At 48.0% G+C, this 19,658-nt stretch overlaps 1 protein-coding gene across 1 annotated transcript in view; it reads left to right on the top strand.

The window, feature by feature from the left end:
• Positions 1-4,804: 4,804 nt before the first annotated feature.
• Positions 4,805-19,658, top strand: part of ABHD12 (abhydrolase domain containing 12, lysophospholipase) — a 43,726-nt gene continuing 28,872 nt past the window's right edge. Inside the window, exon 1 of the mRNA XM_068940856.1 lies at positions 4,805-5,062. Within this exon, the coding sequence (XP_068796957.1) occupies positions 4,905-5,062 (158 nt within the window). The 5' untranslated portion in view covers positions 4,805-4,904. The remainder of the gene's footprint in view (positions 5,063-19,658) is intronic.

Raw genomic sequence — 19,658 nt, 5'->3', positions numbered from 1 at the left:
TGCTTGTTCCTAAGGAGCCTGCATGTAACCAGACCAAGCGGTGACCGTGAAGTAGAGCAGCCGTGAGGCAAAAGGAGCGGGCTAACCTGGTGTGAATCCCTGCGCAAGCACTGAGATGTGCTACTGCCATCTCCTGGATGGAAATCTCAGGAGTGCAGCTTCTTGACCAAAAGAAGAGATAGGCTCCTCTTTCTGTTACAGGGTGGTGGAATACATGGTAAAGCCTCTGTGCATATTACCACGCCAGTCTTTGGGGGCAGGCACATCCTGGGCTCACAGTCACTCTGCACAAGGTGAGAGAGATGCAACATCAGATGAGACACCATGCATGTCTAGGATTGGTATTCATTCAACTGTGCCTCCAAAATCAGGGGAAACTGGTCAAGTACCTTATAGACTTCAGTCTCTCCAAGCTAGTTCCAGAAAAGACTGATGTTTGAGTTGGCCCACATGTTAGAAATGTCCTAGTTTGGCATCTGTAGTCTAAAAAGCATTTCTCATTTCACCCCGGGGCTCTCAGAAACCAGCTTAACTACAGCCAGGGAGGTGTGATCAGGAGAGTGACTGAGCAAGCCATCATTGCTGGAGAGGCTTGGCTTACCCACTGCGTAGCAGACTGGAGCGCCACCATACTTAGAGACTTTGTGCAACTCCCCTGCCTTCATCCAGCTCTGTATCTACTGTTGACTAGGGAAACTTGCAGGTAGTGGCCAGGGGTTTGTGCTGACTTCTGAACATCAGCAAGCGACTCTTCTCAGAGTCATTCGGAGCACTGTGTGATTAACTTTTTCAGAGCTGGTTTTACCATCAGTAACCTAGATTTTGCTGCCTTCAGGAAGTCAGTGTGGAAAGATGGCTCCAGTTACCTCAGTCTTAGCTCTCCAGTTTCCTCTGCACAGTGAAGCTTGGGAACAGCCAGGCAAGCAAAATGGAGAAGCCCACAACCACAGTCTTGATTCCTCTGCCAGCCTTATTAACTCTGAGAGGGGGATGTTATTTGTGCTAGGACATCCCCAGGTGCTGTGAGCTCCCTCAAGGACTCCTACGAAGGGGACTGCTTGGAAAAGGGGACTCCTTGGTTCTCTACTTGGGTGCACAACAGTTCTGTTTGTTAGCTCTCTCCAGCTGGTGTGAAGTATCTGACTGTATCTGCTACTGGCTTCTGTCTAACTGACAGTAAGTCAACCTGGTGAACTACTGTGATCCCTAGGTACTCCATACCAGAGACCCAGAGTTATTGGACAGCATTTATTCTAGGTTTGGGTTTGTATGGGCAGTAGCATAGCTTGTAAACACCAGCTCAGGAGAGAGCTACGTTCTCACTGCAGTTTTCCTCTCATTTCCTCACAAGGATCATCTGTCGGCACACACCACGCTGTGTCTTTGCAATGAAGAATCAGAAACACTCAGCAAGGAGCTCCGCTCCCAATATAAGGAGTGGGTGAGGCTACCGAAACTGGAGGAAATCTCGGGGAAGTATTCCAAAGCGGCCACGGAACAAATCTAAACCATGATCTGACTTTGGTACCTTACAGCCGAGTTCCCGGAAGTCAGTTGTGCCTAGCACATCTGTTTGGGAGCGCCCAGAGAGAATCTCTTGGTGCCTGCTGGAGGCATAGCAATTCCTGGAGCGTCTCAGACTCCAATGACAGAGATGGTGGTGGTGGTGGTGGGGTTGTTTCTCAGGGCTTGCAATGGGAGCTGGGTGCTATGCTGCAAAGGCAAGAGCTGGAGGAGTGCTCAACCCCTGGGACAGCCTGGCACTGTCCATCAAGCAAGAATGCGCTTAACCAACTTGAGCTAAAGAATTTCTGTCTTGATCGATGATTAGGAAAAAAAGTCATTATTTGCTTGTAGCATCAGTTTTCCCTCCTTGTCCTGTCAGAGAGGAGCAGTTTGAGGAATACAAAGCTGCGGTATCTGTCCTGCCAGCAGGTCTCTCTGCACTTCCTGCCTTCGCCAGGAGGGTGCACGGTGTCTCTCTGCTTTGCCCTGAGTCCCCTCTTGTTGGCTTTTGCCTCCTTTTCACACAGCTCCTCAGGGGTGATTGCTCTCTCTGCCTTTTTTGATTGCTCTGAATACCCTTGTGCTCTCCAGAGTCTTACCTCCCAATGGTTTTCTTACCAGTGCTGACTCCTGGCTCTTTGGGGTTCCTTCAGGGTCTCCTTCTCTCGGTTCTGTCCTTCACAGAGAATTGTTAGAGCTTCATCCATAGCCAAACACATCTCCCATGTTTACCTTGGTAACTTTTACTTAGGATCTGTGCTCAGCTTCTGTCCTCTGCTTTCCACCTTCCCCATCTCCAGGCAAGGCAAGTCTGTTCAGGTGCAGATGCCTGTGAAAAATACATGGTGGGCAGGAGATTGTCATTGCTGCAGTTCATCAGACAGTGTCCTTGCCCACAGCCCATCTCCAGGCCTCTTCCGGATCGTTTCTGATGTGCAGAAACCCTAAGGAAGGTATCCTTGCCCACAGGGATAGTTTCTACTTCTGCTCTACCGTAATATTGGTTTATGCCTTGAGCTAAGGAATCTTACTTCTTTTCCCAGCTTTTACTCTGACTGGACTTTCCTGTTCTTCCTGTACTCTTTCTCTTTGTATAACCACACTGTGTTACTAGCTGCTATGAAGACCTGTGGCAGCACATTCCTCAGGCTGTTTGGCATTGTTGAGAGAACTTATTCGGGGACTGCAGATGGTAGAAGTACATCCTGCTCTGCCTGTAACAGCAGAACTCCAGGCTTGGCGACCTGGGAAGTTTCGCTGAGTCCTATGGGTTAAAATCACCATGTGCTCAAGGTCTGCATTACTACTGAAACATTGAACTGTTGCAGACAAACAGATCTATGAAGCAGTTAAATTCCCCCCTGGGATCCTGTCACAGGGACCAGTGAACCGATGCAAGGGTAATGCTGGGCATCAGGTTCCCCAGGTGAAGTTTTACGAGCTAGGCAAAGCAAGTTTATAGATGATGCTCGCCTTGACATATTCCTCCCATCAAGTCCACCAGAATTCAAGCACCACATTTGGGGCTAATTTTGGATTAGGAATGGATGATGTGCATTGATTTCTCTGAGTGGGCACATTTTTGATGCAGCACTCATCTCTTAACGTTAAGTAAGAAGGGCAAGTACTGATTCCGAATGGGAGAATCTCTTTTACATCCTATAAATTATGTACTAGCAGTACAGAGGACATTACATTAAAAATGAGGATGTGGTGATTTATAAGTCTTAAAAATTCGGTATGAGAGGAAAGACTAAACAAATACATGTTTATACTATTACATAGTTAAGAAAGAGAAGCCAGTAAAAATGCTGAGAGTGGCTTAAAGTCACCACAAGAAAATACTTGCTTGTCTTCCTTTTATCACAGAGAAAAAGCCAATCTGTATTGGAACCCTTGCAGGCTTTGGTATGAGGAGAATGGTCCCAGGCATCAAAAATCCTCTGAGATGCCTCAGAGGGAAGTTTATTTGCAAGAAGGGCAGCTAAGTAGGCTTTCAAGCAACTCTGCTGTCCTCTTGTACCAAAGCCTGCTGGGTAGCTTGCAATACCCTCCTCACAGGACCACGCTGTCAATCCCAAGGAGCTCAGTATAGCCTTTACAGAGCCTGCTCCTGGAGTGACTGCCACTCATGTTGTCACCAGGCAAAGCTCCTAAAACAGGGCTAACAATCCTGAACTGCAGCATCGAGTCTTTCCAATAAGATGTAGGAAATGAAGCAAAAATCAAAGGGACTAGAACGCTTTTCTCCACTGTTCAAAGAATGCAAGAGAACTACTGGCGTTTCTGAGTGCCTGCTTGTAAATTTTAGGAATTATGATTTGACAGAGAGAAAAATCTCTGAAGGCTCTCAAACGTTAGGAGAAGCTTCCAGGGACATGACAAAGCATGTATCAGTCTATTAGACTGTGCCTTCTGCTAGCTATCCACAATTGCTGGGATAGTCAAGGACTGTATTTTAACAATAGCATCCTCCTTTTTGGTCTGCTGTCTCTCCTTTGCACCTGGGATTAATCCCTAATGCTACATGTACTTTGAGTCTCTGAGTACAGGATTCAGTTTGCAGCAAGTCAGAGAAGAAACAGATGCAAGGGAGCTGAGATCACTTCTGTCTGAAGAAGCGTATCTGTTTTTTAACATTTTCCCCACTTTGTTGTTGTTGTTTACTTTCGAAGAGCGCAGGAGCTACCCGGCTAGGTCAGTCCGGCGCGCTGCGGGCACGAGCGGCAGCAGGAGCAGAGCCCGCGACCGCAGCGCGGCCCGGTCCCGCTCCCCGGCCTCTGCTGGAGGAGGAAGGGATGTTTGGTTCATCCTTTGCCCACTCCACGCGTGTCGGCGGAGACCAGCGGATGAGGAGGTGGTTTCCATGACTGTTAACCTTCCCCGGAGGCTACAGAGCAGACGGTGCCCTGAGCCCTGAAAAGGTCGCTTTCTGCTCCAGGGAAAGGACAGAAGTGGGGGGCGGCGATCGCCTCGGGCCACCCAGGGACCCAGGCGCTGATCATCTGTGCCCGCTCTGCGCTTCACCCCCTCCCTCGCTGCTGGGGCGGGCGGTCTCGGCTCCTGCTCAGCGGCTCCGGGGCAGGAGGCCGCCGGTGCCGGTGCCGCGGGCGCCCCGCTGCTCGCCCCTCCAGGCCTCGCCTCAGGCAGCCAACAACAACATGGCGGCGGCAACCCCCGTACCCACTCCAAAGATGGCGCCGCGGCGCCATCTTAAGTACGGGCAAGCGGCGGCTTTGTCCCGAGCCCTTTCCGGTGGGCGCGGGCCGGCGGGGCGGGGCCGAGCCGGGGCGGGGCGGGGCGAGCGGCGGCGGCGGGCACGCGCGCGCGCGCGGCCCCGCTGCGCTGTCGCCGTCGCTGTCGCCGTCGCCGTCTCCGGCGGCGCGGCTCGCCCCGGCATGAGGAAGCGCAACGAGTCCGTCACCGTGGAGCATGAGCGCGCCGCCGCCGCCGCCGCGCCGCCGCTCGACAAGGGCTGCAGCCTGAGGCACAGCCTGCGCCTGCCCCCCGCCGCCGCCGCCGCCGCCGCCGGCGGCATGACGCGACCCCTCGGCAGGTGAGCGCGGGCCGGGCACCGGCACCGGCACCGGCGGGAGCGGGGGGCGGGGCGCCCCGTGACGGGGCGTCGCGCTCCGCCCTGGCGGGGCCGCTGCCGCTGCGCCGGGCCGGGCCTGGCTGCCGGGACTCGACCCCTGGCCAGCCCCGGTCCCCCGATCCCCGGCCCCCCGGCGAGCCCCGGTCCCCCGGCCCCCCGATCCCCGGCGAGCCCTGATCCCCTGATCCCCGGCCCCCCGACGAGCCCCGGTCCCCCGATCCCCGGCCCCCCGGCGAGCCCCGATCCCCTGATCCCCGGTCCCCCGATCCCCGGCCCCCCGGCGAGCCCCGGTCCCCCGGCCCCCCGATCCCCGGCGAGCCCTGATCCCCTGATCCCCGGCCCCCCGACGAGCCCCGGTCCCCCGATCCCCGGCCCCCCGGCGAGCCCCGATCCCCCGATCCCCGGTCCCCCGATCCCCGGCCCCCCGACGAGCCCCGATCCCTCGGCCCCCCGGCGAGTCCTGATCCCCCGGTCCTCCGGCCCCCCGATCCCTCGGCCCCGCGGTGGGCCCCGGCCCCCCGGCGAGTCCTGATCCTCCAGCCCCCCGGCGAGCCCCGATCCCCCGATCCCCGGCCCCCCGGCGGGCCCCGGCCCTCCGACGAGCCCCGATCCCCCTGCCCTGGTCCCCCGGCCCCGACGAGCCCCGATCCCTGGCCCCCCGACGAGCCCTGGCCCCAACGAGCCCCTCTCCCCGGGCCCCGGCGATCCCCGGCCCCCCGGTCCCCGACAGGCCCCGGCCCCCCGACGAGCCCCGATCCCTCAGCCCCCCGGCGAGTCCTGATCCCCCGGCCCCCCGGTCCTCCGGCCCCCCGATCCCCGGCCCCCCGCCGGGTCCCGGCCCCCCGACGAGCCCCGATCCCCCTGCCCCGGTCCCCCGGCCCCGACGAGCCCCGATCCCCGGCCCCCCGACGAGCCCTGGCCCCAACGAGCCCCTCTCCCCGGGCCCCGGCGATCCCCGGCCCCCCGGTCCCCGACAGGCCCCGGTCCCCCGACGAGCCCCGGCCCCGCGGAGCGGCTTCATCCCGGCCAGCGGCGGGGGTTTGGGGAGCCCCCCGCCCGGCGCGGCCTGCGCCCGGCGCCCGCAGGGGCCAGGTGAAGTCGTCGCTTTTGGCAAGGCGCCTCGGTGCTTTGTCCACCTTATTCGCGTCGGTGGTTTTGCCGGCGGGGGGGGGGAAGCGGTTGCGTGCGCCTCTGCCCCCGGAGAGACCCGCGGCGGCGGGGGGCGTCGTGCGCGGCCCCCGGCCCCCCGGCTGCTGGAGCGCCTTCCTTCGCGGCCGCGCTCCCCTAAGCGCCAAGGATGCTCCGCGGCGAAGCGGTCCCGCGGCCTGGGTGGCCGCAGCCGAGCTGCTGTCCTCCAGGAGCGCAGCCTCCCCTGCCAGCCTACAGGCGGCTGCTGGGCTTCTAGAAAACGAGCCAACCTTGCTGTTCGCCTGGTAAATTCTCTGAGGTCCTTCCTGTCCTTGGACGAAAATGACGTTTGAAAACCTCTTTTTCCTCCTGTTCGCCCTTTTTTTTTTCCACATATATATATTTTTTGTCCAGTTCAAGGAAAGATCTCTTAAGATGCTGTTATTTATCTGACTGGGTAATAGTTTTATTCAATGTTATGCCCTGGAGGTAAACCTGTGGGATGTTGTCAGTGCTCTGTTTGCGTTGTGCTAAGCTTTTGATGATTGAAAAGGATGCTGGGTCGATGTCTCCATTTTAACAACTGCAACAGAGCAGACTCTGCGAGCGTTCTGCTTTTATTAAAAACTCAAGAATTGAGTGTATTTATTCCATTCGTTGAAGTGGATAACTTCTAAGGCCAGGGATGCTCAAATGAGGGATAATTGACTGCTTCAGCCTTATGAATAGAGCTCAGTGCTTTTTACTGAAGCAGCGATGCTGCTTCAGGGCTGAGCATTTGACTGGTCCTGAGAGCACACAGATCACGCTGTTGGCTTGGTGTGGCAGGCGGGTGTTTTACGGAAGCTATCACCAAACACAGCACGGGTATTAGGTAAGCAGCATGCTGAAGGCCAAACTAAAAAGCGGCGAGAACACACCCTATCTGTGAAAATAGCTTTCTTGCATTTACTTCTCCTTCAGCACTCTAAAAAAGGGTTGGCAGGCAGATGTTCCTCCCTCTCTTCCATGTTGAGCCTTTGAAGCCTGTTTCAGGAGTCCCTGAAGTCCTGCCTGTGTCCTGTGTTTTCTGTCAGGCACTGCATACCCGATAGCAGCGCTTCACAAACTCTTGACATTATAGGAATGCTCTATCGGTTTGGAGTCCGCTTTCCCTTTTCTGCACTTAAAAAAACGCCCTCTCATCCCAAAGAACATCCACATCCAAAATCTTTTGGGCCATCCTCTGCCAAAACGGTGTGTGCCTGTCAACCAAATAAAAGCGCAAGGTGGAACACTTGCTTGCTTATGTACATCAGTTGTTTTCCTACTTTCCTGGGCTGGTGGGAATTTCAGTGCGTCTTGCTTACTGCCTTTCAGTGGACCTCCTTTGCTTGCTCCTCACCCTGTGAGCCATCAAATGGCAGCTTGCAGGCAAGAGACATCTGGGCCTACCGGTACCCTCTGGGTGTGTTTTGTGCGGAAGAGCAAATACGCTGCCAAAGTACAAATCTTAGCATGCATGAATGGGAGGTTCAAATGGAAGAACGTGGTGCCTGGAGATAAGGGTGCTGCCCAGAACAACCACCCTGAGTCAGCTTGGACTGCTGTCTGCCTTGTATCCTGCCTTTGGCAGCGGTAATAGCTGTATTTCAGGAAGAACATGAGGAGAGCAGGTATGCGCTCCTTTGGGACAGCCTTTCAGCAATCTGTGGCCAGCAGCTTTCTGTGCCAGAGCTTGGGTCCTCATATTTTAACGTGTCAAGTAGTGCTGTTATTGCAGTATTTCTTATTTCATTGGATATCGAATTAGTATTTGAGTCTGTTGTTAAACTTTCAATGTGTTGCATTACTCTTACTCTCCAGGTTGGTACGCTTCCAGAAACTGGAAGGAGGCAAAAACTCTGGCAGCTGCAAGGTTGCTGGAATGGTGGAGGAGGTGTTACTATCTGGAAATGAGAATTAGTACCCTAAGCAAACTATTCCTGGCAACATGCTTGTTGGTGAAATAGTTGAAGTCAGCACTTGTGGTGGCTGTGATTTCCCCCTTTGGTGGAAGTGGGGCTATCAGCATTCCTTGCTGGAGTTGCTGAGTCTCTCTGCAGACTTGGGCAAAGAGCACGTGCTTGACTTCAGTATGTGGTTTCCCATCTCTTTTAGGAAATGATATAGACTGCTAGTGTGCGTGAGTGTGGTTTTTTGTTTTTTAAGGGGGGGGAGGGAGGCAGGCCAACTCCATAGTGGCCTGAAGTGTACGTGTAGTTCTGTGGCCCAGGGCTGATTGCATAGCAGATCTCATGGTCTGGGAGTGCAAGGGGCCTGTATAGGCAGTGACGACAATGTTTTTTGCAACGGTGACAAGGAATTTAAAGCAGTAGCAGGGCTTGTGCGTGCACTTCCCCAGCAGGGCTCTTGGTGTTCATGTGCAATTCCTCAGCAAAGGTTAAACAGCGCTGTAATTGCAAATGTAAGCGATATTTGCAGATTACATATTGACTTACCGCAGGAGCTTATTCTTCCTGCAGTTTTTTAAGTTTAACAGCGTTGTATCTGTCCCTTAGTTCTCATTCAGTCATATCATCAGGGCTCACTCACCCGAGAACTGAAATTCATTCTGAAGAGGTGACTGTGCACTTGAACTGCTCTGTTACGTAAACTGTGCATGTGTATGTACATGTAACGGAGATGGATATCTGTGTGGCTTTTCTTAAGTGGTTTACAAAGAGAAAGAAACAATAGAGGTATTTCTTCCTTTCTTCCATAGGTAGCAATAAAATAGGATGTGGTGGTTATCTGAGAAGTTTACCAGCAGTTACTTTGAAATTCTCAGTTTCTCTGAAAACCACATCATTCACAGATATTTTGTCTGAAACTGTTAAATACAATATGGCAGTATTAAAGCAGCATGTGATGGAAAAATGGATTTCCTGGTAGTGTTTTGTGTGGGTGGCCGTTCCTGTAACATTTGAGTTTTGATGCGTTTTCCACTTGACAATGTTTAAACTAAGTGCTAGATGGTTATTAAGGTAGCAGTGTGTTTTGTGCATAGTGGTCATAGCAGATTAATGTTTGAAGAGTGGTTGAATGGTTGTTGCAACTCATTTTGTGGTTAAGTGGCTGGAATGTTTTGAGGAAATGCATCTGAGCAGACTTGGGTATGGAAAGCCTTTATGTGGGAGCACAGAGAATAAAGAAAATGGTAAGCTTAATACTAGCTTTGCTGTTAAAGCAGATTCTCTTCTCTCATTTTTGCTGGACCCTGGTCCTTGTGGCAAATGGACATATAATTATTACCCTTCTGTTCTGTGACCTACTCCTTATCTAGGCTTTATTAGCCCCAATAAATAGCCGGACCTTAGACCGAAGAACTGAGCATTAATTTTGCCATTCCGTACTCTCCTACAAACATTTGTTTGCAAAGGATAAAACTTATTTCCGTCTTTCTCCATTCTGCGAAGAGCTGCAAACACGAGGTGTGTAAGTGTGCACCTTGATATTTGTCTCCCTGCGGAAGCCTGCTGTCCCATGGCCTGTCTCTTCAGCTGCCTTGGCTATCTTCACTGGTAGCAGCCCCTTATTCCTGGCACAGGTCCCTGCAAGGTTCATTTTTTGGCAGCCTTCCTCTGGCCGTCAAACCCATGCTTCCCACAAGCTAGAGTTCTTTTATCTGAAAATATTACACTCTGTTATAATTCAGTTAGGTGTAATTACCCATATTTGCCATCTTGCTAAGTCATGCGCAGCTTTTCCAGTGTTTCCCTTCAAAGGCAGAAGGCTTCTTATGGTACCTTTTTTCTGGGTATCTTATGAAAATACAGTGAGATGCTGCAGACCAAAGACAACGGTCAGTCGGTGCTTTCTGATTGCATCTTCGCTGGGGCAGCGAGCGAGCCCAGGCCTGTGAAACGCAGCATGGACTGTCCCTTGGTATTCCACTGCCCCAGTAGCCAGGTGTTCCCTGCATGCCTGTGTCTCTCTGGATTTGAGTAGGAATCCCTCCTCTGCCAGCAAACTTGGTCAGCTCTGTCTTTTTTTCTTGTATCGCACGGCCTAACCTCTCTCTTCATGCTCTTATCGTGCCCAGCAGCATTTGCACTGCCTTTTAGGATTATTCCGGTCTGATCGCTGTAGCAGAGATGACAAATTTTTCAGTTGTTCTCCTGCAAGCTTTCCTCCCTGTGTTCCTTAAGAATTTTTTCCCATGTGAGGTTTTTGTGCCGCTGTCTCTCTTCAATTGCTGTCTTCAGGTTGAACCAGTTACTTTGCTAGTGCTCTTCAAGGAGGTGCTGCTTGTATAGAGATGTCTTATTAGCTATGTAGGTTTCTATTTCCTTTTTTTTTGTTTCTCTGCCGATTCCACCTACTTGCTGGGTAGCCTCAGCTATTCCAGTTGCTCATGATTACCTAAGCAAAGTTCATGAAGGAATTATGAGAGTTTCCAATCACTAGCCAGTGCTTTCTTCCACAATAACTACAGATTAAAATCACTGTTTCTCATTTAGATGTAAAAACTTGTTCTATATTTTTTTGGTTACAGTTCTCCAAGAAGATGCCCTCTGTGTGTGTGTGTGTGTGTGTGTGTGTATGTGTGTGTGTGCGTGTGTGTGTTTGCATGTGTGTGTGTGTGTGTGTGTTATATATAAAATATATATATATTTTTTCCTAGGATCTGTCAAAATGGGATTGCGTAATTACATCCACACACATGTGTATGTATTTTTTTTGTTTGTTTGCTCTTTTTATTTTGGTTTGTTTTATGAATGGGAACTTAGTGGCTATGTCTAAATCCTGGTCTATCTTGTACATTGTCAGTTGTTTTGACAGCTTATGCCTAGGTGAGTGTCCCTGAACTGCTGTTACTTCTGCTTGTCATTTACTCAGTTTTGGTGATTAGGTGTTCAGTCTCTGCATTATCTTCCCAGTTTAATTAGCTGTTGGAGCTATTGTAATTCTTCTCGATAGTCTGTGAGGCCACGTTGTTGATGTGTACCTGACAATAGTTCTGTGCATCAGTGTGTTACTGTTCGAGCATGTCTTCTTTCACTATGTTCTTCACTGAATTTGGGTGGGTTTTATTTTTTTATTTGGGGCCTGGTTTATTCTGTTTCAAGCATCTCTTGAGTATCTCAAGCATCCTCCTGCAGATGTCTTTGTGATCTAAGGTTTCTTTCCTTGGATCCAATTTTCCTGTGAGCTTCTCTATAATTTCGGTAATAAAACAAAGTGTTTTTCTGCTGCATCTGCTCTGTGCTATGGCATCCTACAGTCTCTGAGCAGTTGTCTCAAGTTCCTCGTATTTCTCATGGAGAATTTTGAGCACGCTTGCTACAGATTTTGAAGACGGTTTGCTCCCTGTAACTGAGTTTTGTATTGGTCTCCTTGAACTCCTTGTTTCATTGCGGTGTCATATTTCTTTGAACCCATGGGTTCAGTTGCTCTGCTTTGATGGCTTATACTTGAATTATTAATTACTGCATTATTATTAGTTGCAGCTACTTTGTAATTCCTATAAAGTCTTCTACTTAGGAGCTGTATGAGTTGCAGACCTCTGCTTGTTTCGCTATACCTAGACTTCATGATGTGGGCAGTTCTGGGGAACTCCTGGCACCCAGACGGACTTTCTAGGCACCCGTGGAAGTAAGATGTTTTTGTGGGGACCAGGATCTCCTCAGTGTTGCCGTATTTTCTGAACCCCTGTTCGATTTCTAGGCCGTCCTTGCTATCACAGAGTGTCCATGTCCTACTTACGACAAGTTCAGTTTTGAAGGTGACTTGCTTTCATGCTATAAATGGCATGTTGTTGCCTAACCAGCTTGGTTTGCTGTGAATCAAGTTTTCCGCAAATTGAGACACAGGACATATGTCCGAGTCCGTAGGTTTCTTCCAGGATGCAGTAATATGTATTTCTCTTTGGTGAAAGCAACCTGATGCAATATTAATGAAAGCTAACAAAGGTGGCATCATTTCTGCTCCAGAATCTGCTGCTGTGATACCTGCAAGAGGCCTGCTACACCTTATAAGCAGGATTCCTGCCATGGATGAAGAGCCCTGCCTGCTGTGTCCAGTTTTGTTTAAAAGGCACCATGTATGCTACGATGATGTCCTCTCAGGAGGCTACAGCTAATTTGCTTTAGTCTTCCAGGCCTAAAGGGCAGGTCAGATTGTTTTGGAAAACATATCAGGATGTGAAATTAGTTAAGTAGATTTCCACTGCAGTTCCCCTAGAAAACCCTACGTTTTGCAAACTCCGTGGGTAACGTAGTCTAGGAACCCAATCACTGTACTGTAAATACCATGTGACTGGTTTATCCAGATTATGACCAGGTTGATGAAGGCATCAGTGGTAACATTGTTTCTCCAAAGCACCTGACTTTGTACTGCATCCTTTTGTTAAAAGGGCTTGCACTGTTAATGGAATACATATTAGCTGTATTGAAAACTGTCTCAGTGACAGGTCTTGAGAGCGGTTGTTAATGGAGAGATAAACAACTGGGAAGTTCTCTTAAGACTGTTTCTGGGTTCAGCGGTAAGTAATTTTGTCTCATCAGGATGGTAGATGTACAGTTAACTGCTGGTAAAACTGGGGGGAGCAGAGGATTGATGAGGTAATAAACAGGGCAGTTCAGGGAGCTGTGTCAGCTGGTGAAATACTTAAAAAAGTTCAACCAAACATAGGTTAAACATAGCTGGAGGCAAGGCAGTACAGCTGGGGAGAGTGTAAAGGTTGTAACCTTAGGGTGGGAATCATGTAGAAACAGAGAAAGTGTGAAATCACTCTGCAGGCTGTTGATGTGTGCTTTCACACAGGCCTTGCGTGAGCTCACATGCCTAGAAATAAAGCTATTGTCTAGCCTTTGCACTTTTGCCTTGCCGGCATGTTTCTTTCTGTCTCAAAGCAGTCAAGTGTTGGTAAAGCAACTGAGCTTTGGAAATCTGTCCCTGCCTTAATGAAGGCATCTTAAACTTGCAAGAAGAGATTTCTAACATTAGACTTTAAGTGCCTTGATCATTTAAACCTGTGATTATTGAACGGAGCTAACAGGAAGGATGGCTGTGTTTACTTTTCAAATCAAACTGTTTGTTTAACCCAGATTTATTTCCCTGCAAAGTAACATTAGAACTCTTACTGCGTACCACAGCAATAGAAAAGATTAGACAAGAAAATTAACTTTTTTTAAAAATAAACATTTGAAAATATTTAAGTCCCACAGCTGCTCTCTCCTCTCCAATCTTGTTTAAAACAACCTATCGAATCTCAGAAAGAGAATTTTAGAAATTGAAAGAAGGGCATGGGAAAAACCCAGGCATTGACATTTTCTTCCCCCGAATCTAGCAAATACCTGAAGCAAAACCTCTTCCAAAGGAGGGCATATAAGATGGCACTTGCCATTAAGTACTTTAATCTTTGTGGAATTTATTTTTAAAAATTCTTCCTTTGGAATGGCCAGTCTTGCTCTTTTGGTAAGTAACTTCCGTATGTGAAAGGATGCAAAACTGTTTTAAGCACGCATAGCAGAACAGCTCCTAAGAACTCCTTTCAAGCCCAGGGTTGTCCTCTTATATCTCAGTTGGGAAGAAGAAACGGTGTTCTTCAGTTACCTTCCTCCTGTTTGACTAGGAGCGGTGCTTGAATAGCAAGAATTGGCGTTTCTTCCAGGCCTCTCTGGAGAGAAGAACTGATCTGCAGGCCAAACTGTGGGCCTTTCCCTTTCAGTCATAGTACACGCTTTGTCCGTCAAGCAGAGCAAGTACCAATATTTGAAGTCTCAAATACCCTTCTTTCCTGTAATAGCTCTTCTGTTGTTCTGAACTTGAATAATTGCATTAAAATCAAGATTGACCAGCTGAAAATGCAGCTTAATTCTTCTTGCAGAAGAGACCTGTGTTGAATACTATTGAAATGGCATCTTATGGAACCTGACCTCTTCCTGCCACTAAAGCTGCGTAGAATAAAGGACTTGTGCTGTAACTGGAAAAAACACTTGGAAGAAAACTTCTGTTTTCAGTGTGATTTCAGTGTCATTCGGCGCTCAGAGCAGGGAACAGTGAATGCATTTAATGCTGTCTAGAGGTTGTTTTGCCATCTGCTGGCTGCAGACCTTTGCCTGAGGTGATTTCTCTGAGACAAATGCCTCCACCACTGAGTGCCGCTTAAATGAAGTTTTGAAGTCAGTGCTTGCAGCTTGCAGCTGAAAAGGATGAAAAGCATGAGCAAGGTGTTTTAAGATGCTTGACTGGATTTTTAGACTTCTTTGGCATGCCCAGGTAGGGAAGTCTGTCTCTTTCTTCCCTAAAGCAGTCTAGTGGTCCTGCCTCACTTTTTGTGAAGTTGTGCTTGGTTTCAGAGCAGCTTTAGGAAGCAGGAACAAAGCTGAAAGTGTAAGTTTTACGCTACTGAATGTGAAAACTCTGAATGGGACACAGTTTTTGGAACTACTTATTCCATAGTCCTTGCAAAGCCAGGAGTAAACCAGTGACTAACGTTTTCTTTCAGTTTGCAGCAGTAGCTTTGTACTGCCTCTGTAGTAAAGTGGGTTTTTTTGTCCCCCTTTAGGTACCAGAGTAGGGACCACATCTGCTTTGAACTTCATGGCAGATTGATGTACAGTGGCTAGAAAATGTCCAGTTTCCACCCAGCAGCCAAGGAGGAACTCAGCACCTGCTTTTCACCTTCCTGGAGTGTGCTTGTTCTGGCGTGGCTCTTCAGACCTTTGCAGTGTGAGCAAAGGCTCTGGTTTTAATTGTCAGCTTAATGCTTCAAGCCCTGTGCTTGATTTAGGAGTTACCTCTTCACCAAGCTGATACCTAAAGCCAGAATCCTTGAATAAAGCATGGATGAAAGCAGGAGTGGATTAATCTTTCTGTATCTGTTGATACTTCTGTTCTTTAATTAGTGCTGTCACTTTATGGGCTGTGTGCTGTTTGTTAAGCCTCTTTGAAACAGGTCACAATTGCAGAGGGCATGGTGACTGCCAGCTGAATGTAACAGCCATCAGCTGATGGTCAGCATATGTAATGTTCTGGCATTGTTCAATGTTCTTGTTTGCTTGTATGCCTCTAAAAGGGAACTGTTCGTTCATTGTGATCGAAATGTTTCACTAGTGATGTGTTCGGCATCTAAAAGGTGGCAGTATCACAGCCAATACAAAGCTTTTTTTTTTCCTGTTTTTTCTTTTAATTGGGCGTTCAAGGAGGAATGGCTTCTGATCTCTGCCAGTGAAGGCAGAGCTGCCTCAGTTGGAGATATACAAGATCATCTTCATGCATTTGAAAGGAAAAAGGTCTACAGTAAACAAATGAGACTTCTGCTTGAGTGCTTAAAAGACAGCCAGCGCCTGCTAGTAGTGATAATTCTCAAGTTGCATATTGGTAGCTGTCTCCTAAACTCTTGCAACTATTATGTGAAAAGGTTTCATGTTTGCAAAGCTGTGCGATGTGGTAATGTGGACTGTTCATACGTGTGTGTCCATAGTAATAAAGTCTCAATCAATGGATTCCTGTTATTGCTGCAGGGTTAACATAGGCATGCAAGTCTGGCAGGCTTATGGCATGTTAGCAGCAAGTTTAAGTGACAATAGGGGGGTGGCTTGGCTGTATTGTATGCTTTTCAGCTATGGTATGCATTCAACAGGCAAGCGGCTCTGTATTAAACTGCGGTTAGAAACTGTGAAGTATGATGTTTCTGAACTGATTTTGCTTTTGAAGCAACACTTTTGCAGCCTACGATTCCTCCTCCTAAAGGAGACTGTGGCAGAGAGAAACTGCTGCTTCAAAAAAATAACCAGCTCAGCTGATCTAAAGCTCCTATTTTGTACTTCTGGTCCCGTTTAAGTCTTTTTCTCATTTACGTTCTGTTTTTTTCCTCTTTCATTTGCAGACAGCCTTGTGTTTCCCCAGCTCGTGGGCTAGTGAGGGGGTTGTGCCTTTAACATAAAACAGCTGTCAGCTGTGAAATAAGTGGAAAACTTGATTTCAGTAAACACTGGAGCAAGTGTACTTATTAGCATGCTGCCCCACAGCAGTGTCTCAGTGCCAAGCTTGACAACACTCTAGTGTGGGTGATATCTGATTTGATAAGTGTCAGCTGGAAAATATTGCTAGGAAGTTCTGGAGAAAGCATATTCTTAGACTTTAAACAAATGTTTCATACTGGAAAAGGTCTGGCACAAACAAAACTGCTATTGCACAAGCTGCATTCAAAGCAAGTCAACAACCTTAAAACCCCAGTCCCCAAGCCTGCTTTTCTGTCCCAAAAGTCAATTGTTCAATTGTCTAGGGTGTAATTATTCATTGTTTGCTAAGTACTTAAAATAACAGAAGCATCTGCTTCTTTCTTCTTCAGACATAGCTTTTGGGTTAGTGTAGTTACATAGAGTTCATGCTAATGCCAGTTTACCTAAGTATTGAGTAATAATGTAGCTGTTGCTTACGCTCCTGACACGCATCTTAAATCAGTACGGTATTGCTGAATGTTCAGTTCATTCCTGTCTCCCAGTCTGTAACAAGTACGTAGGCTTCACAGAATTAGAATAGAAGTTATATACATATGAGACTAAAGTTGCAAACTCCTCTCCTTTGAAGGAGTTAATATTTAGAATGGTTTAATCAGAGGAGCTGTGTTGTTACTGTCATGCAAGGGAGTCAGCTTAGGCAGGGGTTGGAAGAGGAGGACCTGAGGCACGAGGGGAGGGCGCTTAAGGTGGTGGAGTGAGATATAGCTCCCATATCCCTGTCCTTCAGGGTGTGTAAATGCTTGGGTGAACCTCTCCCTACCTTGCATCATCTGCTCCGCTTTTTGCAGACTTGTTTTCTTGCCAAAGGCCTACATCGTACCTGCAGGCTGCTCCGTTACTTCTGCTCATTCATGTTGTACACCAATATAGCCTTCTATCACCTTATGGGCTATTTTCCTCCTCTCTCCTACTGCACTCTCAATTCCTTGCATGACCCTCCCCAGCCTTTCATTGCTATTGGCTGTTCAGCAGCGGCTTTCTGTCCCCCTAATCCTGAATGCTGTTGCCTTGTTTCCCCTTCTTGCTGCACCAGGATCTTGATTCTTGCAGGTTCTACCCAAGATTATTACTCCTCCATAAATTGAAGTGATGTTATTAAGGTCTCAAGAACTGGAGCTTGCTTGCCCCTTCTGAATAACCCCAATTTACTGAGGCACCCTCCTGCTTTTGTAGTCATACCTCCTGGAGAGGCGGATGCCGAGTTCCTATAAGTGGCTAGCTAGGTGACTTCCTTCTTGCTGTTGATTGTTTTGAGTTAATGTTTAATCATTTAACATTAATCTGAAGGAAGTGCAAAAGCAGTCTAAGTGAGGGTTAGGCTGTGGGAGGGAAGCTCTGTAATGAGGTCAGCTGGACTGGGGAGTTTGGGAGCTTAAAGAAGTTTCAAACCTCATCTGTGTTTATGCAGCAGCACCTGCCTGAAGCCCTTACCCCAGCCAAAGGAGATGCCTTGTAGGCAACAGCTTGTTTTGGGGCTGAAAGGGGTCAGAAAACCTCTAAGAGTTTGGGAATAAATGGAGGGTTTGCCGTGAATGAAGGCGTTGCAGGGAAAGGACGTTGCTGAAGAGGAATGTGTTTTAGGCCAGTGTGTGGTCTCGGCAAGCTGATGCCGCCACTAAAAGAAAAGATCCTGGAGGCTTCTTCTTGGCATGGGCATTTGGACGACTACTGCTAAACCAACTTGAGAAGCTCATCTATGTGAAAAGCTAATTTTGTATGTATTTGTGTGCATCCACCAAGATGCAGTTCAGGTCTTTGCCGTGATGATGAATTTCTTTTTGTGGCCGCATGAACATGTGACAACAACTTCAGCTGTACATAGATATGGGAGTGAATGGAAAATGGGATAAATGCTGCATGCTTTACCAAAGTAGAACTTACCAAATGAATTCATTTAACTTCTCTGATTTAAATGAGATGGGGGGGGGATTTTTTTTTAAGATGATAGAAATCCAGTAGGTCTAACTGAAGCCAGGGTCAGTAAGCATTTGATTGATGTTACGTGGGAGATGGTTAATGGAAAAAGGGGGGGGTATGGAAACTGCTGTGCTTTAGAAATGCAACATACGGTTTAGTGTGTGTTTTCTGTTTGTTCGATTTTTTTGTTTTACTATAATAGCAGCAAAACAACAAATAAATTACAGTAGCTGGCAGTATTTTCCTGTGGTTGGAACAACTTGAATTTCTTGCCAAACACTAACTCTTTTTTACGGGTGTGCTAACATCTCCTGGTCAATGCTCATTTGAGCTTTTGCCTCTATTGGGGCACCTTTGCCTTCTATAACTGTTGGTGATTCTCTGCTTAAAAAATAAGCTATCATATACTCTGAGGAATTAAAAATGGATCTTGCCCATTTGAAAACCTTCTCAAAAAATCTTTCCTTTCTTTCCTGTCCTTTTCTTCATGAAAACCTGCAGGTTTAAAATTAGTTGTCTTTCCTTTGCCTTATTAAGGCCGTTATTCAGGATCATTTGTCCTTTAATTTAAAGAGAAATAGCAGAATATCCCAACAGTTTGCTTCTGGGTAAGATCAAATGAAGTAGGCTGCTGGAGACTGGAGTGCAGTTCATGATGTGATGGGCAGGTAGCGTTTTGTGTGCCGGGCCTTTGAAGGTGAAGGCTTGAATGCCTTGCTCCAGCCTAACGTTTTAAGGCCAATATTTGGAAGGTGTGCTTGGCTTTTTATTGCCTTCCCCTCCCCACCTCCCCTCCTTTCGTATTGGTGTAAATAGGACCATGACTGGTTGTGCGGTTTGGATAGCTTTTGCTATCTCTGCTTACTGGGTGTAGCTTTATTCCACTTTTGGAGTAGTTTCATGCACTTACCTTAGGAAAATCACTGTTCAGTGAGAAATGAGCTAGTCTGACTTGGTGCGTGGCCTCGGGTAAGCTCCATTCCGTCTACCTCAGCTCTGCATCACCAAAGAGAGGTTCGTGAAGCGTGTGCTGCTGCACTTTGCCAGGATGAGGTGGGATGAATTAAGCAAGTGACTGCTTTACGTCGAGTTGATCTTTTTTGGGGGTGAGGGACTGGACTGAGTGACTTTTTAGGCTCTCTCTCATAACCTCTTTTCTGTTAATCTATTTACTGTGTTGCTGAAATAGAAATAGTCCCTGATTTCAGATGCTTTTTCTTAAATCGATTGGTGAGTATTTGGATGCTGCAGTGATGAAAGCCGTAGGATCCGACATGAATTTGCCTGTTGCATCTTCCGTACCTTTGATGGCAGAGAATGGAAATTTACCTTGTATTAATTGTCTGATGCTTCAGAGTAACCGATCTAACAGCTCTTACTGATGATACCTGGTTTTATATGGAGACAGATTCACACTCGTGTTAGAGAGGCAGTCAACAAACAAGCCCAACCTTTTCTGGATCTTCTTAATAGCAGAAATGTTTAGTTGTCTTCTGCAACATCAGTAATGGTCCCTTTCA

Source organism: Struthio camelus, chromosome 3 (assembly GCF_040807025.1).
Source record: "Struthio camelus isolate bStrCam1 chromosome 3, bStrCam1.hap1, whole genome shotgun sequence".
NCBI classification, from domain to species: domain Eukaryota; kingdom Metazoa; phylum Chordata; class Aves; order Struthioniformes; family Struthionidae; genus Struthio; species Struthio camelus.
Note: the sequence above shows the minus strand (reverse complement) of the source record. Positions and strands in the feature narration are given on the sequence as shown.